At 39.4% G+C, this 25,121-nt stretch overlaps 1 protein-coding gene across 4 annotated transcripts in view; it reads left to right on the forward strand.

Annotated features, from left to right (window-relative positions):
* The window catches only part of CERS3 (ceramide synthase 3), a 119,673-nt gene that overhangs the window by 35,388 nt on the left and 59,164 nt on the right, over positions 1 to 25,121 (forward strand). For all 4 annotated transcript variants that reach the window (XM_049614004.1, XM_049614005.1, XM_049614006.1 and 1 more), the window contains 3 exons: positions 4,132 to 4,305; positions 16,246 to 16,363; positions 21,659 to 21,777. In XM_049614004.1, the coding sequence (XP_049469961.1) occupies positions 4,133 to 4,305; positions 16,246 to 16,363; positions 21,659 to 21,777 (410 nt within the window). In that variant the 5' untranslated portion in view covers position 4,132. The remainder of the gene's footprint in view (positions 1 to 4,131; positions 4,306 to 16,245; positions 16,364 to 21,658; positions 21,778 to 25,121) is intronic.

Consider the following 25,121-nt stretch of genomic DNA (forward strand, 5'->3'; position numbering starts at 1 on the left):
ATACAATATGTGGCCTTTTGTGTCTGGCTCCTTAGCACATTTTCAAGAGCCATCCATGTTGTAACATGAATCCTTCCAATTCTCCTACATACCCTCTTGAATGCCTACATGTAGAATTGCTGGGTCATACAGTAACTCCACGGTGAACGTTTCAAGGAACTGCCAGACTGTCTTCCACAGCATCTGTACCATTTTACTTCCCACCAGCCATGTCCTCCACATCCTTGCCAACACCCGTTATCTTTATGATGATAACCAACCTACTGGGTGTGAACAGTACCTCTGAGGTGGTTTTGATTTGCATTTCCTTCATGGCTAATGAAGTTGAGAGTTTTTTTCATGAGCTTAGTGGCCATTTGTGTATCTTCTTTGGTGAGATATTCGGGTTCAGATTCTTTGCCCATTTTTAAGTTGGATTACGTGTCCTTTTATTATTGAGTTGCAAGAGTTCTTTATATAGTCTAAATACAAATCACTGATCAGACATATGATTTTCAGGTATTTTCTCCTATCCTGTGGGTTGTCTTCTTCACTTCCTGATGGTGTTCCTTTGGGCACAAAAGGTTTTCATTTTGATGAAGTCCAATTTATCAATTATAAAAATTTTGGCATTTGTGCTTTTGGTGTGATATGTAAGGAGGCTTTGCCTAACCCACAGGACTGCGTAAACCTATCTAGTCTTCTAAGAGTGTTTTAATTTTAGCCCTATAAGGGTCCATAAATGCCTATAAGGTTTGTGCTTCGTGTTGAGTTAAACTTTGTGAATGGTGTGAAGAAGGGATCCTTGACTGTTTGAAGCAGCAATAATTGATGTTTGGTGGCAGCACATAAAAAAGAATGAATAAATAATTAGATTTATTTTTTTCGCAGTCTGAGCCACATTTTCCAGGGGCCACCCTCAACTTTTGTATTGTTTCTATTTCCCTTTAAATGTTTTAAGCTGTGGGATATTAGCATTACTATGGCTTTCAACATCTTGGTTCATTGCTTGCATATGAGGCACAAGGGCATAATTTAGAGTGGCAACTCCTAAATAGCTGTTGTAAACTATTTATTTAATTGGTTTTCACTCTGGACAAAATAATCTGTGCTGCCTGGAGTTGCATTCTAGGAGTGAGCGAACTATTTTGTATAACAATTACTATAACAATAGCAAAAGAAAAAGTAACTCAATCACCATTGCTGTTTGTTCCCTGAACCCTAGATTATTAAATTAAAAAAAAATTTTTTAACATTGATTTATTTTTTTGAGAGACAGAGACAGAGTGCAAGTGGGGGAGGAGCAGAGAGAGAGGGAGACACAGAATCCGAAGCAGGCTCCAGGCTCCGAGCTATCAGCACAGAACCCCACCCGAGGCTCAAACCCACAAACTGTGAGATCATGACCTGCGCCAAAGTTGGAAGCTTAACCGACTGAGCCACCCAGGCACCCTTAGACTATTAAATTTACAGCCAACAAAGTTATGAACATACTGAGGCAAAGTTTTAGGGAAAAAAAAAAAATCTCTCTGCCCTTGCAGGTGTAGCTCATTCTGATGTGGTGAAGGTCAAGGCCTTGCCCAAGATTTGCCCATTACACAGAGCCTCCCATGGCCAGAGTTGGTTTCTGAGATCTGTAGGAAGTTTGAATTTCAGCTGGAGTTGGACTCAAGGCTTAGGCCTGTTCTTTTACTGAGCTGTATCTGGCCATGCATTCAAAACAGATTACCTCTCTTCATGCCTTCTTTTGGCCAGTTATGTCAGATGGCCCAGGCAACCGAGCTTGAATCGCCAGTTCCCTTCCCAAAGTATGTGACTTCCCCTTCCTGACTACCCTCTCCCCTGTTCTCACTGCCTCCCTCTGAGTCCAGAGCCACATGAGTCCTGACTCAGTCATAAGCTCCCTGAGTCCAGGATCACCCCTTTCCTTTCTGTAGCCCCACAGCCTGATAGGGAGGAAATATCAACTAGTCTTTCTTGATTATCTTCATTCCATATTTGCACAACTGCAGCTATATTCATAGGACTCATCCTCCCCCAGAGTAGAAATCAGAGTGAAATAATTAACACATGAGAAAGAAGGCAGCACTTCTCTTTCTGCACACAAGCCTTGCAGCTGTGGGTGTGACCGAGTTAGTGCTACTTCGGATAAGCACATCTCTTAACATTGGATGAGAGACGAAATGAAGCACGGAATTATCTCAGCAGGCTTCAGCTGTTGCTTGGGGTGTGGATTTTTCAGAAGGATATCGGGGTCCACACTCAGGAATTCTTCCTCACCTGAAGTTGGAAATCTGTAACGTCAGGACTCCACCCTCTGATCCTCACCTCTGATTGAGACTTCCTGCCCTCTGGGGTCCTTAGTCCCTCCCATCATACTTGTTCTTTGACCTCTGCTTCTTGGGGTTGTCTATTTCCCCCTTCAACCTCACTTCTCTCTTAATTCTTTGTTCTCTACCTCGTCGGGATCTCATGTGTAGTCTCATGTAGGATGTTACTATCAGCATACTCAGTGCCTGATGCCAGCACTGCAGTGCAAGCCTTCCCATTTCTGACTTTATTCAGCGCTTGAAACTCCTAATTGCTCTCCAGTCTTCCTGTCTCCTGAAACGGACTCCATACCACTGCCAACCAAGTAGCCACATATGTGCCGGGCCAGGGGACTCACGGGGCCTTAACATCCAGCCCTCAGCCCCCTGGGTAGAAGGGCTGTGTCTGCCCAGAGGCGACGCCATCCTCCTATGTGCAGAAAGACACCATTTGGGCTCACAGAGGACCTGGCTGCCAAGTGGCCTTTGAAAAATATCTGACCATTTTACTCCTTTGCATAATACTGTTCAGTGGGTGTCATTAGCTAAAGTCCAAGCTACTTAGCATGGGTCTCACACCCTCCATGACAAAGTCCTACTTGACTCACCAGCCTTTTGATGAGAGTGACCATATGATTTATTGGCCAAACTAGAGCACTTCTGAAAGTAAGGGGGCACTATTAAGAAGCGTGCCGAGGCAATGAACTTAGACTGTCGGGGCACCTGTGTGTAACCATCCCACACCTTGGATTCTTACACTGTAGTAGGACCAAACTGCTGGTCGTGTTCAACGGGAACTGCAATATTTACAAATCAAGATGTTTCGATAGAGTTACTTTGACCACCTTGTGATCAATCTGTGGACATTTTGATTCCTTTCTCTGATTAACTATTAAAAGATGAAATCAAAACATCCTCAAGGTCAATATGTCAAGACTAAAAATTGTTCATAGCTTAAACAATGAGATTAGGGCATCTAATTCTGTTTTCTTCTTTGTTTCTGGTTATTTGATCATAGCATTTTTCCCTCCTTAAAACTTCTATTTCCCACTCCCATTTCCTGCCTTTCCCTAGTTTATCTCCATTATTGTTCAGGACATCTCAAGGATCATCTGTTCCAGGGATCTTTCTCTGACACTTCCTGGCTGGGCTCAGTGCCCATCATCTCGTTCCAACAACACCCTGTGCCTTTTTTATTGTACCTAAAAAAGATATGTCAAAGTCATCTAGATATTCAGGCCTGCCTTGCCCACAAGACTGTAAGGTCCTCAAGGCAAGAATGCTGTCTTTTCAATCTTTATATTTACAGTGCCTAGCACAGTGGTTGACAAATAATAGAATCTCAATAAATATTTGTTGACATGAACAGATTTGAGCTCCTTATTGTACTATGAAATTAAATATACTTATTCTTTATTTCCCAAAGAAGTTATCAGGGTATTAATGTAGATTTATACATACTTGGAGCTTTCATGAGGTTGACCTTGGGCATGTTGAAGGTGTAGAGATAGATTACTGTTAAATAATTTTTCATACCATAGATAGAGTCATAGAAGAGGAAGAAACATACCCATGATATCAATGTATGTTGTGCCAAAAGTATGAACAGTGGTATGTTAAACTTCAGTTTGCCATGCCACAGCCAAATTGTTCTGAGAGTATTGGCAGAGTAATTCTTGTTTAATGCAATGAACAATCATGAAACCCATTGAATAACAGGATTCCATTTTGCCTTGTCTTCAAAACTCTCTGGCATAGGTATTTTGAGTAATGGTGTTCGATGTTATTTTAATTTTAAGTATTTGCTTTATAAGCCTAACATATTCTTTTTCCATCTCTCTAGAATGTTTCAGACGTTTAAAGAATGGTTTTGGTTGGAACGGTTCTGGCTTCCTCCAACAATAAAGTGGTCAGATCTTGAAGATCATGATGGACTTGTCTTTGTAAAACCCTCTCATTTGTACATGACAATTCCGTATGCTTTCGTCTTGCTGGTTATCAGACATTTCTTTGAAAAGTAAGTAGTATTTGTGTGTCTTTCCTTCCCATTCCTCTTCTTTGCCCCAACTCTGGAATACTGGAATCTTTGTAAGAACGTTAAATAATCTGTTGTTCAGAGGTGGCCATTAATGGGCTACAGATTTCTGGGGGAGTTCATCAAATAGTATATATGCCAAACATTATCTAGAAGCCGAACAAGTGAAAATTAGGAGCACAATCTCCTCAAGTGTGTTAGTTTCACAGTGAAGAAAATTGAGGTCAAGAGATGTTAAGGATCATAGGACTTATTAGTGCCAGTGACAACGTGGGGACCCACTTCATCTTCCATGTCCCATGCTGTCTGACAAAGGATAAACGTTCCCAGAAAGTCAGTGCTAGAAGAGTCTGTGTCATTTTAGAATGCCTATAAAATAGCAAAAATGGCTCATTAAAGACCAAACTTAATATTTGCTTTATAGCATAATTTTAAAGGTTTACTGAAAGTTTTAATAGCAGTCCTTCATTCCAAAGTATAAGGAAATCAAAGAAAAAATATCAATTTGCTTTCTCAGAAAAAGCAAACTTTTCTTTTTCTTTAATTTAATTTAAATAGATACTGCTTCCAACCTTTTTATTAAAACTGTGCTTGTGTTATGATAACAGGAGATAAATGTTCATCTATAATCTCCATGGCTGTCTCTATTTCAAAAAATGTTATTAGCACATTAACTTTTTTGGAGCAAAAAGAATATTTGAATGTCAAAGTTGGAAAAACTTAAGACAAAACTTGATAAAGATCATTTAGTCCAAGACTAACTGTAATTCAGATCATATGTTTATAACCATTTGCAGGGTCCTTATCTCAAGAGTTAGTTTGACCAACTCTGCTTCATAGACTCTCCAAAAGGTTTTTGTGCAAATAACAACTTTACTTGGGCCAACAATGTGCTATTGCTATCGAGAGGAAGAGGAAGCCCCTGGATACCACTTAAACTTTAGCTGGAAACATTTGCAAATGTTCTTCCTTTTTGACCATTAATTCCACTTTTTACTCACATGTTTGGATTTGTCAAAGAATGCATAAATAAAGTAGGATTTGCCGCTGCACGTCCGATTTAGCAAATTACTTTCTACTACCCTGAACTCCTTGCTTGTCTTGCATAGCATGTGGTGATCTTTGAATTTGGCATCCAGGTCTTCTCCTGATTTGCACTGCTGATTTCCCACTTCTCGGTGGACAGCTCCATTTTTTACATTTTGATCAGGACTAGAACTAGAAAACTCTTTTGGTTGCCAAAGCAGCACAGCTGTGGAGGACCAACTTGCTCTGTCTTAGCCTAAGCTGCTCCAACAATAATCAGGAAGGAATCCAATCCTCTTGTAATTCCTAGGACCATTCTTGCTTCTTCTCAAGGGATTAAGTATAGTCTATGTCATTTTTCCAATCTCCTCATGTAGCTTTAACTCCCAATAATTCACCCTTAGCTTTTTCCATTCACTACAGAAAATGATGTGTTGGTCCACTAGCCTCACATCTCTGTTTGAATGCAATAGAAGTAAGGAAAATCTAACTTGGAAGTGAGATTATGTCTTTTGAAGCATGCACTTATATCTTTTTCAAGGTTTACCATATCATTTGCATTAGATTAAACCACATATGTCATAAATAAAATATTGCTTACACCTTGCATTTGAATAGAAACTTACAGTTTCACAAGTACATAAAATCACAACTGATGTGATCTCAGTCAAGAAAATAAGAAGTGAGTAACCTGGCCAAGATCGCACAGTTAGTATTCAAGGGGTAGATTTGGGACATGAACTGACATGTTATGACACCAAGTTCAGGGCTGTTGGGTTTTTTTTTTCCCATTATACCAGTACTTCTTGGACTTTCACAGTACAATACTCCTGATGGCAGACAAGAGTTAGTATCTCTTGAAAATACAGAAAACATAAGCTAGCAAATGTGAAATTTTCTGAACTATCTTAAAAACTCATGTAAATTTGATACTGTTTCAGCATCTCCCACGATATATTTATCACACGAAACCTTTCTTCTTTGGTCCTAGACTGTGTTTATATTACACGTACTCATTCCATGAAGTGACCAGTAGCTGTGATTTGGCTGGTTTATTTTTATCCCTTAGTGCTAGCCAGGAGCCATTTAAGATCAGAAAGTGATGTCCCTTCCTAGAATAGCAAGAACGGAGAGAGAGAATTGATAAAGAACAAAGAAGTAGATCATTTGAAAGGGACTGACATTTGCTTTGTATTTTGGACTCCTTTTCCTTCTAAGTTTTAGCTTGTGGCATATATGTATGTGCATGTTGTTGTTGCTGACTGGGGTTGGTAGTGGGGAGTCCAGCACAGCACTTTCTAACCAGTTTTTCCAGACTCTTCTATGCATTCCTTTATGTGTTTGAAATGTGATTTAAAGGGGATCTGAGCCACTCAAATTTAAATACTTGTGGAATAAACACATTGTCTCAAAGTAAATTGTGGTCCCAGAAGGGTCAAGGCAAGGACGGAGGTGGTAAAGTCAAAAGGTAATCTTTTTTCTTTCATTTAATTGTGCCTTGAATACACTCCCCATTTCTACCATTTCTACTGAGCAACATAAGCTCATGATGGGCTAATATGTCCTCATTCTTCAAAGAAGGAAAGGTGGAATGACCCATCTGTAGCAATTTCCAAGAGTTGAAGAAGGATTGTTATTAACTGTCCTAAATTGAAATCGTCTCAAAATATGTACATTAGACTCAAATGTTATCTGAGACTTACATTGCTCCAGATATTTTGTTCTCTCATATAAACCCCGGCTTGGGGCGCCTGGGTGGCTCGGTCGGTCGAGTGGCCAACTCTGGCTCAGGTCATGAGCTTACAGTCCGTTAGTCTGTGAGTTCGAGCCCCACCTCAGGCTCTGTGCTGACAGCTCAGAGCCTGGAGCCTGACTTGAGTTCTGTGTCTCCCTCTCTCTCTCTGCACCTCCTCCACTCGCACCCTGTCTCTCTCTCTCTCTCTCAAAAATAAATAAACATTAAAAAAAATTTTTTTTAATAAATAAAATAAACCCCGGCTTAAACTCTGTTCAAAGAGCCTTTGAATCCTTTGTTAGCAACTGGGAATCGACCATAATTATGCCAGTGGGTTATTGTTTCTGTTTAGGAGAAGTATTTAATTTTTTTATGTTTATTTATTTTTGAGAGAGAGAGAGAAAGCAGGGGAGGGGCAGAGAGAGAGGGAGACACAGAATCCAGAGCAGGCTCCAGGCTCTGAGCTGGCAGCACAGAGCCCTACATGGGGCTCCAACTCACAAACTGCGAGATCATGACCTGAGCCGAAGTTGGACGCTTACTGAGTCACCCAGGTGCCCTGTGGTTAAGGAACAGTATTTAGACTTCACATGCTTAATATCTGCCTAGGGCTGCCTTCCTTTTATTCTATAAAAGAATATTGAAAAAAGGGGAGGGGGATCTCAAATTGCTAGGCTTTTGGCTCCCAGGCAACTGATGAAGTTCCAGATGAAGAGGGGGCTGTCTGGGTGTCTGCATGGGGCCATCTGAAGGCTCAGTTCTGCAATAGTAGCAAACCTGAGAGACTCATTCCTTGGCAATTAACGTAACATTGAACCGTTTACATGGGAGCAGAAGTTCGCATTCTTTTTTCTTCCTCTTGGACATTTTTTTTTATATTCCATATCCATAAAATGAAAGTTCAGGCAAGTTAATCTCTAAGGTATTTCTAGAGTTAAGACCTGTCTCCCTTCTCTTTTCAGTTTATCAAATATTTTTATACTCCATTCTTTTCTCCTTTTTCAAAACAGAGTTTTAAATTAAGTACCTCTTCATAATTATTTACACTTACATCAGATGAAGTGATTGATTTTCCAGATTTATTTGAAAAGGAAAGATAATGCTAAAATAGAAAACTATATACTTCCTGTGTTTCGTCAAAAATGTTATTTCTGTCCTTGAAACCTGGGCATCTTAAAAAAAACGAGACCATATTTCTCTTTTTTGGTTAAATTGATAATTTTAATATAGGTGGGTTCCTCAGATCAGCAAGTGTGCTATGGATATGTATATTCACCCATTGTATATATTTATCCATATACTAATCTCCCACATGACCCTCTAGAGTGGAATGTTACACTTTATTCGGCTTTGAGGTTGGTTGTATTCCTTTACTGCATAAAGCTTTTTTTGGCTCAATTCTGCTTTGCTTTTAAAATTGTTCCTAATTTCTTCATTTCTAACATTTGAAAGAGCATTGAGTGACTCTGACTGAGAACATTACCATATTAAAACATTGTATATTTGTGTTATTCTATTAGTAAAAACAATGAATGTTTCCCTCCCAATAAAACGTTTCAACTCGTAGGTTGGACAAATGAACGAATTCCATTATTTATCCAAAACCTTGTCAAATATGTATTTGGAGACTTTGTTAGTTTCAAGGACATCTTAGTTTTTGTTTGATTTGGACATTTTATGTGAAGGGAAAATTAATCATAGTTCTCAAATCATAGCATTCTCTCTTTGGTCTGTGTAAGACCTCTTGACTGATTGATTTGAATTAACTCTTTTCATTAATTACCTTTCATCCTTGTTTCCTAGTCCCATTCCTGCCCTCTGGGTTCTAATGGATTTGATGGCTTTTTGTTTGTATGACCCGGCAAAACATGTGCATAAACATAAAGTGCATGTTGTCGTTGGTTGACATAAACGGTATTGTGATGAGACCTCATTTTCTTTCTTCTTTGTAAAAATGCAGACTCGTGTTTTATGATCTATCCACATTGCTCTATGTACATGTGGCGCATACTTAGTTTGTTTTTCTACGTCTCTGAAATGTATGGGCCATTTCTAGGAGAATTCAGTCCACTTGGAAGTTGGATTGGCTTATATATTTTATCAAATTGTTTTAGAAAAAATTTTATTCAACTCCCACGGTCATAAAAAAGTGAATTGAAGAGCTAAATGATCATTCATAACCAAAAATTTCTGGCGTTTAATTAAACACAGAAACCTCTAAGTAAGTACTAAAATAGACTGACCTGGCAGAAGATAGAGCCTTTGTTAGAACTGAAGAAAGAATAGGGACATATCGTTATTTTTTAAGGTCAGCTTTATTGGGGTATGATTTTCATATAATAGAGTTCATCCAAAACTTGATGCCTTTTAGCCACTATACAGTCGTGTAACCATCACCACAATTATGACATGGAAGATTTCCATCAGCTTAAAGACTTCCCTGTACCCTGTCTGGTTTATCTTCTCCCTTCCTACTAGCCCCTGGCAATCACTGATATGCTTTCTATCAGCATAATTTGCCTTTTCTATTACTAGAAATGTAATCATGTAGATCATAGTCTTTTGTGTCTGGCTTCTTTCATTGAACATAATGCACTGGAGATTGTTTTCATGTTGTTGTATGTATCAGTGATTCCTTGTCATTGCTGGGTAGTCTTTCAACACTGATACACCACAATTCATTTATCCTTCAACTAATTGTTGGAAATTTGGATTGTTTATAGTTTTTAGCTATTACAAATAAAGGTGCTATGAATATTTGAGTACAAGAATTTATAAGGACACATGTTCTTGTTTCCCTTGGTAAACTGCTAAAGTATTTGCTCTTCAAAAGACATTGTTAATGTATGTCTATACATACATACAATGGATTTTTATTCATTAATAAAAAGGAATAAACTCCAAATATATCCCCAAATACAAATGGACCTCAAAAACATTAAGTTCAGTGAAAGGAGCCAGATATAAGCAATCACATATTATTTTATGATTCCATTACATTAAATATCCAAAAAAGACAAAGTTGTAAAGGCAGAAAATAGATTAGTGATTTCCTGGGGCAGGGGTGAGAGGGAACAAGATTAACAGTAAATATGCATAAGGGATTAGATCGGGACAATGAAAATCTTCTAAAGCTGATTTGTGATGATGATTCTAAACTTGGTAAATTTACTTAAAAAAGCACTGAATAGTATATTTGGAAAAGGTGAATTATATTATATGCAAAAATGCCTTAATGGTTATTATTTTTTTAATGTTTATTTATTTTTGAGAGCCAGAGTGTGAGTGGGGGAGGGGCAGAGAGAGAGAGAGAGAGAGAGAGAGAGACAACCAGAATCTGAAGCAAGCTCCAGGCTCTGAGCTGTCAGCACAGAGCCCAAAGTGGGGCTCAAACTCATGAACCCTGAGCCGAAGTTGGATGCTCAACCGACTGAGCCACCCAAGGACCCTGCCTTTGTGGTTATTTTTAAAAATGTAAATAGAATGAAAAGACAAACCACAGCCTGGGAGAAAATATATGCAAAACATGTATCTAATGAGGGACTAAAATTCAGAATATATAAAGAACTCTTATAATTAAATTATAATAAACAAAAAAATTACTTGATTTTTAAAATGGCAGAAGGCTTGAATAGATAATTCACCAAGGATATACAAATGGCAAGTAAACACATGAAAAGGTGTCCAATATCCTTAGTCATTAGCAAATGCAAATTAAAACCACTACACCCTGGAAATTAACAAAAATGTCAAAGTTCCTCTAAAAATTCTGTCTTCCCTAAAGGCAATCAGAAAACTAGCAAAAATTGTCAAAATAAACTTTTCAGAATTCATAATTAACAATCCAGGGATTGTTATTTAAGAAAAACAACTGACTCTTGGAAGGAATAGCAAGCTTTGTGGCATATTAACTTCCCTATTTCTATCCTTCCTTTCCACCTCTGTGATAGCCTTGAAAAACCAACAACCTGTAATTTCAGTGGAAACCATCACCTTGGCAGCCATTGAAGGGAGCAGAAGAGAGTTAGAGCTCCTTCAAAGCATCATTACCAGAGAATTATCCTTACCTGACCTGTCTTGTGGTTGCCTAGAATACAGTACTTACAAGGCTGTTGTACTGGATCTGACTCAGAAAAGTCTTTCCTTGAGGGTGCTTGTCTAAAACAAGTAGAGGCAATAGTTTAACTTTGAAACTGCCTGAGGTAGTAGATAACAATTGGGACAAACAATAGATTAAGCAAAATACTTAAAAAGGAAAACTGGAAAGGTTCCTGGGTGGCTCAGTTGGTTAAGCATCCAACTCTTGATTTCAGCTCAGGTCAGGACATCCCAGTTGTGAGATTGAACCCCACATTGGGGTTCCCACTGAGTGTGGAGGTACTTAAGATTCTGTCTCTTTCCCTCTTCCTCTCCCTCTCCCTCTGCCTCTCCCCTCCCCCACCCCGTCAAAAATAAAATAAAAAATAAAGTAAAATAAAATAAAATAAAATGGAAAATGAGATGTCCATAGAGGGCTTTGAAAAGATCGACATATTCTTGGAAATCAGAAGGCCACTTGAAGTTGTAGAGCTTTGAGTATGCCCAGGGCTATCCACGTGCCCAGGAAAGATCTGAGAAGGCCCTTAGCTCTCACCTCTGGATGATCTTGAGGCTCTGTGCAAAAAGAAAGTGAAGGCTAAGGCAAAGTTGGCAACTGCCTAGCTGAGTGCTGAAGGTGTGTCCCAAAATGTATGCAGAGCTCCTTGGCAAAGACTGAGAGAATTAATGGTTCCATGCATTTAAGGAAATCTATGTCCAATCATGAAATGATACCTAAGCTAATCCAATAGAGACTCCACTGCCCAAACATGATGAAGAATACAGACTTCACAGATCAGTTCAAAAGAGGAACTAGGTAAACAAATGGACAATGATAACAAACAGCAAAACAAACAAACTCTGAGGAGAGGGACAATTTCGTTTCTAGAATTGACACATCATATTATTTAACATGTCTGATTGTCAACAAAACTTATAAGGCATGTAAAGAAACAAGGAAGAATGGTTCATGCACAGGAAAAAAATAGTAATCAGCAGAAAGTGTCCCCTACAAAGCCTAGATGTTGGACTTACTAGACAAAAACTCTAAATCAGCTATTTTAAATATGTTGAAAGAACTAGAGAAAACCATGCTTGAGAACTAAAGGAGGGAATGAGAACAATGTCCCACCAAATCAAGAATATCAATAAAAAGATTATAGTTAGAAATTATAAAAGAAATAAGAAATTTTGGAGTTGAAAAGTACAATAACTCATGAAAAACTCACTAGAGGAGTCCAACTGCATATTTGAGCAGGTAGAAGAGTCATCAGTCTGAGTAAGAGAAAGGAAATAAAAGAATGAAAGAAAATGAAGAACCTTGGAGAGATGTGGGATACCAGGAAGCATAACGACATATGCATAATGGAAGTTCCAGAAGAAGGGGAGAAAATGAATAGGATAGAAAATATTTGAGGAAATATGGCCCAAAATTTCCCCAAATTTTATGACAAACATTAATATACACATCCAAGAGGCTAAACAAATTCCAGGTAGGGTAAATTTAAAGAGATCAGCAGCTAGATACATCACAGTCAAAAGACAAAGACAATGAATCTTGAAAGCTCAAGAGGAGCATCTATCATATACAAGAGATCTTCAATAAGATTAAGAGTCAATGTCTTATCAGCAACCATAGAAGCCAAAGGCAGTTGGAAGACATATAAAAAGTGCTGAAATGAAAAAAAAAAAAGATACTGTCAACTGAACAAGCTATCTTTCAAGATGGAATAAAAATTAAGACATTCTCTGATGAACAAAAACTGGAAGAATTTGTTGCTTCCAGAGCCATCCTACAAGATATATTAAAGGAAATCCTTCAGACTGAAATTAGAGGACAGAAGACAGTAACTTGAATCCACAGGAAGAAATAAAAAGCACTTCCAGTAAAGTCACCTACATAAGAAATAAAAAGGGGGCGCCTTAGTGGCCTAGTTGGTTAAGTGTGCAACTCTTGATTTCATTTCAGGTCATGATCTCACTGTTCCATAAGTTTGAACTCCTCATTGGGCTCTGTGCTGACAGTGTGGAGCCTGCTTGGGATTCTCTCTCTCCTGTCCCTCTGCCCCTCCCTGCCCTCAAAATAAATAAATAAACTTAAAAAAAAAAGAAATAAAAAGAAAGTATACACACAGTTTTAATTTATAACACATTTTCCTCCTATCTGATTTAAAAGACAACTGCATAAAACTGAAATCATGAATCTGTGTTGATTAGTATATAATTTATAAATGTATGATTTATATGATAATAACAGCACAGAGAGGGGAGGTAATGAAGCTTTTGTATATTGCTGAAATTATTTTGGTATTAATCTGAACTATGATGTTATAAATGAAAATGCCAATTGTAATCCCTAGGTTAACCACTAGGAAAAATAATTTAAAAGAATATTTTAAGGAAGAGAGAATTAAAAAGATACACTTAAATATCTAACACAAAAGGAGATAGCTTATGGAAGAATAGAGAAATAAGAGACATAAGATATATAGAAAACAAATAACAAAATAACAGACCTAAATCCTGTTTTATCAGTAATTAAATATAATTTGCATTAATGTAAATACTTAAGTATTTAATGTAATTAAATACTCCAACTAAAAGGCATAGATAGGAGAGATGGATAGAAATACATGATCCAACTATATGCTTTCTAGAAGAAACACACTTGAGGTTCAAGGACATAAATAGGTTGAAAGTAAAAGTATGGAAAAAGTAAGCAAACAGTAAACAAAAGAGACTTAGAGTGGCTGTACTAATATCAGACAATTTAGACTTTCATAGATTTTTAAATTGTTACTGGAGACAAGGACATTTTATAATGTAAAAGGGTAAATATATCAAGATGATATAATAATTATAAACATATATGCACCTAACAACAAAGTTGTGAAATACATGAAGCAAAAACTGACAGAATTGAAGGGAGGAATAGACAACAAATAGCTGTGAATGTCTATATCTCACTTTTTAAAGTATTTATTTATTTCTTTATTTAGAGACAGCGCAAAGTGGGGGAGGGGCAAAAAGAGAGGGGGACAGAGGATCTAAAGCAGGTTCTATGCTGACAGCAGAGAGCCCAGTATGGGACTTGAACCCACAAACTGTGAGATTATGACCTGACTGGAAGTCCAACCCTTAACCGGCTAAGCCACTCAGGTGCTCCTATATCTCACTTTTAATAATGCATAGAATTAGGGGAGAGATTAAAAAGGAAATAGAAGACTTGATCAGCACTATAAACCAACTTGGTCAACACTACAGACATCTGTAGAACATAGCACCCAATAACAATGGAAGACACATTCTTCTCATGTGCACAAGGAGCATTCTCTAGGATAAACCATATGTTAGGCCATAAAACAAGTCTCAATAATGTAAAAAAATGGAAATCATACCAAGTATGTTTTCCAATCACAATGAAATGAAATTAGAAGTCAGTAGCAGAAAGAAATTGGGAAATGAGCAAATATGTGGCAATTGAACAGCATACTTCTAAATAACCAATGAGTTAAAGGAGGAATCATGGTAAATTAGAAAATACTTGGGGTGCCTGGGTGGCGCAGTCGGTTAAGCGTCCGACTTCAGCCAGGTCACGATCTCGATCTCGCGGTCCGTGGGTTCGAGCCCCGCGTCAGGCTCTGGGCTGATGGCTCAGAGCCTGGAGCCTGTTTCCGATTCTGTGTCTCCCTCTCTCTCTGCCCCTCCCCCGTTCATGCTCTATCTCTCTCTGTCCCAAAAATAAAAAAAATTAAAAAAAATAAAAAAAAAAACGTTGAAAAAAAAAGAAAATACTTTGAGATGAATGACAAAGAGAACATAATATCAAAACTTATGAGATGCAGCAAAAAACAGTGAGCAGAAGGAAATTTATAGCTGTGAACACCTATATTAAAAAAGAAGGAAGATCTCAAATCAGTAATCTGACCTTCTACCTTAGTAAACTAGAAAAGGGACCCCTGGGTGACTCAAGTCATGGCCTCAAAGATCATGAGATTGAGCCTCACATCAGTGTCCTTGCTGTTTTTGGGATTCTTCCTCTCCCTCTGTCTTTGCCCCTCCCCTGCTCACACTCATGCTCTCTCTCTCTCTCTCTCTCTCTCTCTCTCTCTGTCTCTCAAAATAAATAAAATAAACATTAAAAAAAAAAAGAAGATGCTAGAAAAAAAAGAGCAAACTAAACTTATAGCAAGCAGAAGTTAGGAAATAATAAGGATTAGATTGGAAAGTCAGTGAAAACCAGTACACACCCCATAGAATTGATGAGATTGAAAAGACTGGCAATACCAAGTGTTGGCAGGGATATGGAGTAACTGGAACTCTGGCACTTTACTGGCAGGAATGCAGTGTGGTACAGCCATCTTGGAAAACAGTTTGCCAGTTTCTTATAAAGTTAAGTGTATACTTGTCCTATCAATTCCACTCTGAGATATTTACCCAAGAATCAGGCTATTTTTCTCATAAGTTGGAACTTCAGATAAGAACACAGTAATTCTTTAAGAGAATATCACCAAATAAAACTTTCCAGAACTGCACCTGGGTGGCTCAGTTGGTTAAGCATTCGACTCTTGGTTTCAGCTCGGGCCATGATCTCATGGTTCATGAGTTCAAGCCCCACATTGGACTCAGAGCTGATGGCGCAGAGACTGCTTGGGAATCTCCCTCTCCCTCTTTCCCTGCCCTTCCCCTGCTCGTGCTCTCTCTGTCTCTCAAAATAAATAAATAAACTTAAAAATATAATAAAATTATTCATTTTAATCCCTAGGAGTCTTAAAACGAAACTCTAAGTGAAATGGCTTATCCTAATTCCTGGATCTTATATATAAATATATTTGGGTTTACATAAAGTAGATTTGAGAACAGCATGCAACTTATTTTTTTAAGTTATTGCTTGTATAAGAGGGTCTCAAAATTTGCTCTCCTTGAACTTCTTTGTCAGCCAGAGGTTGGTTGTAGATAGCCCAAGAATAACATGACCCAATGACTGGTCCTTCATTTGGAACCTAAAGTTACAGCTTGAGTTTTCTGGTGTCATTGTGGGTTTATTCTCAGATTTTGGACTTACTTTCTTTCATATTTTGTAGGTTTATCGCCATGCCTCTAGCAAAAGCATTTGGCATTAAAGAGGAAGTTAGAAAGAAGATTATACCAAATACCATCTTAGAGAATTTTTTCAAATGTTCCACAAGGCAACCATCTCAAGTAAGTACAAAGTCTTTGTTTTGGGATTAAAAAAAACCAAAAAAAAAAACAACTCCTTTCTTAATGTTTCAGTCACCAGTGGTTTACCTCATCTGTACAAGATATCTGTTCCAGTTAACCATTAAATGATTTGATTCATTTGGATTTTTTTTCCTCTATTGAGGGCATATGTTATACGCTTGGAATGCATTCCAAACATAATATAAAATGACAAGTAAATATTATAATATAAAATAACCAATGTTCGTAGCTGAACTATTGTTTTCAACTAAAGTGTTTAACAATCAATGCCATAATTTAGGTATAAAGATCAAAATTAAATTTTGGAGGGTAGATATGCCAAGTATACTAATATATACACAAAGTACAAAATATACTTATACAAAAGTACACTAATCACAAAAGACCGTTGTTAAGGCAGAGTAGCTCCTATCTGAGACTTCTGATGATTGTGGCACCATTGATATACATTGCACACATTTTTAAAGTCTTCACTGGGATGGCTTTTGTGAGAAGGGGCACTTTATTTTATCCAAGGCCTCAACACATTCAGAAATGTGCTGTGCTCCTACGATGCCCCAGAGATAGAATTTTTAGGAAAGTCAGAATTCTATTCACAATACAAGATGCACTTAATGAAATGTTGTAGTGCACTGCTTGTGTGCATAACATTAAAAAAAAAAGGTTTTGATGTAATGGCTGTAAAAAAGATAGTGTCTAGGCAAGTCTAGTTTCATTTTCCCACCATAGTTAAAATGAGAGATGGAATACAAATGTTTCAAAAGTGGTACACCCTCTATGATGACTACAGACAGCAATCACCAGTAATTTTGGAAGTCGAGAGTGTATGCTAACACAGTTTAGGATAGGTAGATTTTTTTACACTTTATTTATTTTGAGAGAGAGAGAGAGAGAGAGAGAGAGAGAGAGAGAGAACAGGTGAGGGGCAGAGAGAGAATCCCAAGCCAGCTCTGCAGTACGGAGCCTGATGCAGGGCTCGAACCCACGGACCGTGAGATCACGACCTGAGCTGAAGTCAAGAGTCGGTCAATTAACCGAGTGAGCCACCCAGGCGCCCCTAGGATAGGTAGATTTTTAAGGGCGCTGAACTTTATTTGCTGAATTCAGTTGTTTCATGATAACTGTTTCTATTGTTGGTCTGGTGGGCTCCCTGCCCAAAGAAGGCATGTGGAAGTCTGAGCACATAGCATGAGGCATCATGTCCAGAATAGTTCACAGCTAGCCAGCACTGTCTGTAACTTATTCTGCCCTCAGCTTCTGTCCTGGAATTCTTTGTTTTTTCTAAAATGAGGACAGTCTGACAAGCCATTTCCACGTGTTCTTTATTTTCACCTGCTCTAAATGACTGCTGTTGTTTAATTCAGTACTGTTGTTACTACTGGTGATGATAGTGCCCACACATCATTTCACATTTCTTGAAATGTGTTTATGAGAAATTGGGACTCTTTCAGAGAGTCCCTATTATTTTTCTCTCTTTCTGTTTGAGGACAACGAACTTGGGTAATACCTTATATAACACATAAGGAAATGTGCTATGCTACCCATCACTTGATATACTTGTTATAGCAAAACCTTCAGGTCAGCTTTTAGGAAATTTAAAATTATGTAGAAAATTTTATCTTTATCAAGTCTCCCTGCTGTGGAGAGAAAAGAGCCATGTGACAGTTGAAGAAGTACTAACATAACATCTTGCACAATTTTCTGTGCATTGGAGGTATTGTTTTATATAAGAAAATACTTCTAGAGACTTTTGTTTGCAAGAGGATTCTATCCCAATAATATTAGAGTGTATGAAGCCAGTATTGTCAAGACTGACGTTCAACCAGATTCATCTGTGCTCTAAAACAGAAAATAAATTGCTTCAAATCATGTTCGAGTGCTATTTCTAGATGCAATTTATTAAGCAGATATCTGTAGAAATGATGGGATAATAAAATTAAGTTGTTCCCAGATTTGAGAAGATTCCAGTATGAGAGCAGGGACTTTCTTTTGCTCACTGCCGAATCTCCAACATCTAGAATGGTGCATGGCACTTGTGAATAGAGGCCCACTAAATATTTTCGAATGACTGAGTATATAAAACTTTTATAACAGTCAAACTAGACCCAGAACTCTTTCAGTCATCAAGCAAATAGGATATAGTGCTGCAGCATAGCAGTATATGTCCTACTGTGGACCAACCAACAGCATTTGAAGCATGTCCTCTGTTTCGAGGAATCAATTCTTGCTTGCAAAGTATTTCAGAAGTAAAGGAATGCTTTTTCTTAAATGATTTTCAGCCCATGGTGTCCTTTCTGGGTTCAGCCATAATCTCTGGCACTGATGTAGCACAGGATAGTTTGCACAGCACGTTTTCCCTCAGGAGCCCCCAGATCCTGTAACCATCCCCGTGAGGTGATGCAGGAAGCAAGCACTTATGCTGTTAGCACCCCGTTTCCACAGGGGGTCAGAGGAAGTGCTCCGGGCTACCCAGCGATGAAGTAGCAGAACTGGGTCCTCTGCTCTCAGTTCCCTGCCATATTTTGTTATGGAAATACTGTGTTCTTGCTTCCTGTGAGGGAGTTTGATGTGCGTGGGGCTCGTGGGCTAGGGAATCTAGACTTCCAGAGTTGTCCAGCACGAGGTCCTCGCTGTGAGAGCAGAGGGATTGGACAAAAAGGCCAAAGATGTCCATCTCCAGATGTGTTCCTGCGCCTCCATTCAGTTCGCACCGCAAGAGGGGGACTTAACAGTGCAAATGTCCGGTCACCCCCAAGATAGATCCCCAACAAAGCCCCCCTTGATGTGAGCCTAGCCACATTTTCCCTCCTTTCCTCTTCCTATGTTTCTACCCAGCCAGACTTCTTTCTGTTCCTCAGGCTTCCCTGTGCATCCACACTCTCATCTCCAGATGACCTCACGTGCTGGACCCTCTGCCAGGACACTTCCCTTCTTTATCCTCTCCTTCTCAGGGCATTTTTCAGGGTCCAGCGTATGTGTGACTTCCAGGAACTGCTTACACAGAGTTAGGTCCCGTGGTATCCTAATCTTCCCCTGTCTTAGCACTCTTGGTATTTGATTGGAATTCTTTTGTTTTATTTTCTTACTTCCTCACCAGACAGACTGTACCCTGTGAAAGGGAGGCCCACATCAGGGTTACTCATTTGGACCTCCAATGACTGGCATAAGGCCTGCAAAAAGTAGACACCAATCAATGGTTTTGCCAACTCAGTCTCCTCAAGAGCACAAAAGCAAAACAACAACAAAAAACAACAGCAGGTGAACCCTTAGCCTATAAAAAGAATAGGTATTAGATAGGGCAGTTTACCAGAGTATAATATGGGCTATATCCTGTTTTTGTTTTGTCTTGTTTTCCTTCTTGCAGATTAAATCACAGGTAGCAATTTAGTAGGGACATAGAAGCTGCAATTAGTCTTTTGCCAGTCTTTAGCGTGAGAGCTTCGTTTTGAATTTTATCTACTGTTACCTTGTGCGACTGAACAATTATGTGAATTATGCACAACAACATAGCAGAAACTGTATGACTGAACACAGACTATTGGGTGTCCTGCCACTGGGGAGGCTTTGTTCGGCCCTTGCAATGTTGATCCACAATTGGTTTTTTTGTTGGTTTTTTTTGTTTATTTTTTGGTTTTTGGTTTTTTTTTTAATGTTTATTCATTTTTTGAGAGACAGAGAGCCCAAACCAAGTGGGGGAGGAACAGAGAGAGAAGGAGACACAGAATCCGAAGCAGGCTCCAGGCTCTGAGCTGTCAGCACAGACGCGGGGCTCAAACCCATGAACTGCGAGATCATGACCTGAGCTGAAGTCAGATGCTTAACCGACTGAGCCACCCAGATGCCCCCAAAATTGGTTTTAAATTTATTTTGATAGGTGCCTGGTGGCTCAGTCAGTTAAGCATCTGACTCTTGGTTTGGGCTCAGGTCATGATCTCACAGTTCGTGAATTCAAGCCCCGCGTTGGACTCTGCACTGACAGTGCAGTCTGCTTGGGATTCTCTCTCTTTCCCTCTTGTTGTGGCCCTTCCCTGCTTGCACGCTTGCTCTCTCTCTCTCTCTCTCTCTCTCTCTCAAAATAAATAAATAAAAATAAAAAAGAAATTTACTTTGAGGTATTAGTCATCAACATTAAAATCCCTGGTGATTTCACATAAAAGCTCTGTGTGTACACTTGGACTCTGGGGACCATCAGCCAGAGCTTGTTCACGGCCGCACTCTTGGGGGAGAGCATGTGCTTTTCTGTCCACCGCATCTGTAGCTCCTGCTTGTTTCCTCCACACTGAAGCTGAGGGCCAGTATGAAATTTTATTTTTTCTAGTGACGAGAAAATGGAAATATTTCTTGTACTGGTGTTGGAAAATGAAAGATCAAGAGAGCAGGTGTTTCAGAAAATTACAGAGCTAATTTCTCCGTGCTGGCTGAAAGAACTGTGGGTTTAATGTATAAAACCTGCCTGTGTGAAAAGAATACAACTTACAATCCCACCACGAAACAGACCTGGTCCACTCAATCATGTTTGTTTCTTGTCTGGCCCAAGGAGAACTTCGAGTTTATGACCTTTGGGCTAATCGATCATCCATATTATTTCCAGATTTAAATAATAATTTCTGCCTCCCAGAAGAGAAGCCATCATCACTATTATATTCTGCAATCTTTACTTTTTTTATGATTGGTATTATTTTGAACTCATTTGAAATAGGCTCTACATCTGATTAAATGTGAAAGTGATGGCCAACACCTGTTTGTGTCTTTCCTGTATTATCTTTTGGAGCCATCAGAAAGATCGTGTGAAAGAACAGAAAGTGCATTACCCTAAGTTCTTGTCCTTGCTTTCCTATTAACTTTAGGTCTTGGAAAACTTACTAACACGCTTGGTGTTCCAGCTTCTCATAGGAAAGATGAGGCAGTTGGATCTGATCAACATCTAAGCTATGCTTCTCTACCTGGTACCTGGGAAGCCCTCAATAAAACTTTGCTGATTGAGTGAGCTCACATCTGCAGCTTGAATGTATGGGTTGCTGCCAACTTACAGAGAATTGATCGTTTTTAGTAACTCAGAGTGCTGGGATACTAACAGCCTTTTCTTTTTTTTTCCTGTGTATGTGTGTGTGTGATTCCATAAGCAAAAGAGGCAAATTCACTGTCCCAAGATCTAACACATGGTCTCTCTCCTCTCCAGTGCACAAACTCTTGTAAGCCAGTTACACTGTCTCTTGACTGCTGGCCAATATGACTGCTCTTTATCACTTGTTCATTCATTTTATCGCCTTTCAGGCTGATATTTATGGACTGGCGAAGAAGTGTAACTTGACAGAGCGCCAGGTGGAAAGATGGTTTAGGAGTCGGCGGAATCAACAGAGGCCTTGCAGGATGAAAAGATTCCAAGAAGCTTGGTAAGTAGGACAGTTCAAGCTTTTGTAATGTCATGATTTTACATGGAGCAGGATGGTCATTTCAGAAAGAACATTGAAATTGGAGCAAAAGAAGGTTCGAACCCAGCTCTGTCACTGACCAGTTGAGTGTTTTAGGCTAGTCACCCATTGACCTTCTCTGCTTCAGTTTCCTTCTCCATGAAATGGGGCATGCTATGAACTCTCTGAAATGAATAGGACATATTATGTATTCACCTTGAAGTCCAGAAAAACAATACAAATGTCTTAACTGGTGTTTATTTTTTCTAGGGTAGAGGTTGGCCCTACTTCACAAGACTTTATCACCTGTTTCCAAGCACATTCCAATTATTATATCACATTATAAGAGCAGAAAATGAGACGGTGTCTGTTCCTCTGTCTCGCTTGGCTCCTCCCCCACCAGCCCCTCCACCCCTTGCCTGTGGACTCAATGGCCAATTCCTCTGGGTTTCCCAGTTGGTTTTAGCAGGGGAGTCAGGGTAGGCTAGGGTACCAAGTAAGATTTTTCAGAGCTGGCTACTTTGAATATGCTCTGCAGGCAGTGAGGCTGCATTGCACTTATTTTTTGTTTCATTTGGGCTCTGTGGGGTTTTTTTTCCCCTCCTGTAGAATTTTGTTGTACTTTGGGTTACTCCCTTGGTGGCAGAAATTGATACCTGTGTGAAAAAGGAACACTAGGTCACCACTCTTACTCTTTTCCTCCTCTTTTTTTTTCCTTTTTTCTTTTTTTTGAGAGAGAGAGAGTGCATGAGTGGGGGAGAGGGGCAGGGAAGAGAGAGAGAGAGAGAGAGAGAGAGAGAGAGAGAGAGTTTCAAGCAGGTCCCATGACCAGTGCAAAGCCCAATGTAGGGGCCTGATCCCACGACCCTGGGATCATGACCTGAGCCGATATCAAGAGTCAAATGCTTGGGCACCTGGGTGGTTCAGTCGGTTAAGCATCCAACTCTTGGTTTCAGCTCAGGTCGTGATCTCATGGCTCATGAGCTCGAGTCCCATGTCAGGCTCTGGACTGGTGGTGCAGAGCCTGCTTCAGATTCTCTCTTCCTCCCCCACTCACTCTGTCTCTGTCTCTCTCAAAATAAATAAATAAACTTTAAAAAAAAGAGAGAGAGATGCTCAACTGACTGAGCCACCTAGGCACCCCCTTTTCCTCTGCTTTGCATCCAGACAAATGCTCATTTATTGGGTTGTGTTTTATTCCACACTGTATACACTAATAGCATCCCTTCCTTCTCCCTGTTTCTTACAGTTCTCTCATTGCCGGTGATTTTTACCAGATATATTATTTTATTTTAATGGTGAAGTGAATAGCGAGCTGATGTAAGAGTGTCAAATAAATAGAGTCTGAGGCTAAGCTTTAATGGCTTCCTTCAGTTTACCTGGATATTCCTGACTGATGTGATCTGGCTGTGATGCTGATCGTGTGTAGGAGTACAGCCCACGTCTTCAGGGTGTCTCAAAACAGTAATTTCTCATCACTGGCTTCCAATGGAAGTTCAATGTGAATGTCCTGGTTTGTTTTCTTTTCTTTTTTCTTAAGTGTTTATTTATTTTTGAGAGAGAGAGAGAGAGAGAGAGAGAGAGAGAGAGAGAGAGAGAATATGAACGGGGGAGGGGCAGAGAGAGGGGGAGACACAGAATCCAAAGCAGGTTCCATGGTCTGAGCTGTCAGCATAGAGCCCAATGCGGGGCTTGAACTCACAAACCGTGAGATCATGATCTGAGCTGAAGTCAGACACTTAACCGACTGAGCCACCCAGGCACCCCTCCTGGTTTGTCTTCTAACTAGCTCTTTGATTTTTAGCTCTTGAGAGATTAATATTGTTGCTACTGATGTCAGCTTGGCATGACAGAATCTCTTTAAACCATTAGTGCAAAACACTAAAAAGTCTCATATTACATATTACATCTTCCTGTTTGCCTACTGTCATTCATTAATTTTTTTCTAGTAAATGATTCTTATCTTAAATAAAGTCCCCAGGCAGGAATTAATTGTCTACTCCTGAGCTGGATCATGCGCCCCTGAAAGTCTGTGGTAATTTCTTATACATTACAGTGCCTTACAGCTTAAATTTTTTTTTAAATGTTTATTTATTTTTGAGACAGAGAGACAGAGAACGTGAGCAGGGGATGGGGAGAGAGAGGGGGAAACACAGAATCCGAAGCAGTCTCCAGGCTCTGAGCTTTCAGGACAGAGCCCCACGTGGGGCTTGAACTCATGAACTGTGAGATCATGACCAGAGTCGAAGTTGGAGGCTTAACTGACTGAGCCACCCAGCTCCCCAACAGTGCTGACTTACAGTTTATAAATAATTTTGCAGCCTCCCACCAATGGTGTGAAACAATCAGGAAAGGTGGAGCTAGCTCTGTGTAAGAAATGAAAATTTTTTCAACTTACACAGTGCCTTATGTCAATGAAATCTCAATAAAAATGGAGAGGAAAAGAAAAAGAAATGAGAAACTACAGGTCCATCTTCTTAAAGGAATTTGCTTGAGATACTCTAGCTGTTGGCCGGGCTACTGCACTCATATCTTCTGACTCCTTTTGTGGTACTCTTTCTGCTCCATGGTACTGCCCCTTGACACCTAATGCTTACCTCTTAGCAAGGAGAAACCCACCATATCAGCTAACTGGTTGGGTCAACAAGGCCTAACACTTGGGAATCTGGCAGTCAATTAGCCTGCTGAAAGTCAGCCTAATAATTCAGGCCATGGAAGGGAATTTCAAATTGTCAACTATTCATCAGTCAGGCAAAGGAGAGGGTTATGTTGACGGTCTTCTCTGTATTCGGCACTCTCCCACATTGGGTGGAGTTCTAGATTTTAGGAGGGAAATAAAAGTGGAAGGCCTGGTCACTCGCCTTACACAGCTAATCAGGGAGACAAGACTATCGCTTAGGAAACCACAACATCCATCCAGTGATTCCACCCCGATGGTGCATGAGCCTGTATACCTGTAGTTCACGGTCATGTTTAGATGCATTGTGGGCATTCAGAGGAGATGGTGTCAGTAAGCCTGGATACGTTAGAGAAAGGGAGGTCAGACCAAGAGGAATGAGTTGGGATTTCCATGAGAAAAGAAATCAGGATTGGAGAGTAGCATGTTTCAAGTAAGGCAAAGACACAAAGCAGGAAATTCTACAATGTGTTCAGGAAGTAGGAGAGGGCCAACAAATAAAATTTAAGCTTTACCTTCTTCTTTAGAAATGTCACAAATTTCCTCTAAGTCAGAACACTGCTATTATAGACTAAATAAATAGACGAAAGCAAAATGCCAAGCTATTTAATTACACTTTATTGCACCAGCTATGGGATGTGCTATGGGA

This window comes from Panthera uncia (assembly GCF_023721935.1).
Source record: "Panthera uncia isolate 11264 chromosome B3 unlocalized genomic scaffold, Puncia_PCG_1.0 HiC_scaffold_1, whole genome shotgun sequence".
In the NCBI taxonomy this organism is placed as follows: Eukaryota; Metazoa; Chordata; class Mammalia; order Carnivora; family Felidae; genus Panthera; species Panthera uncia.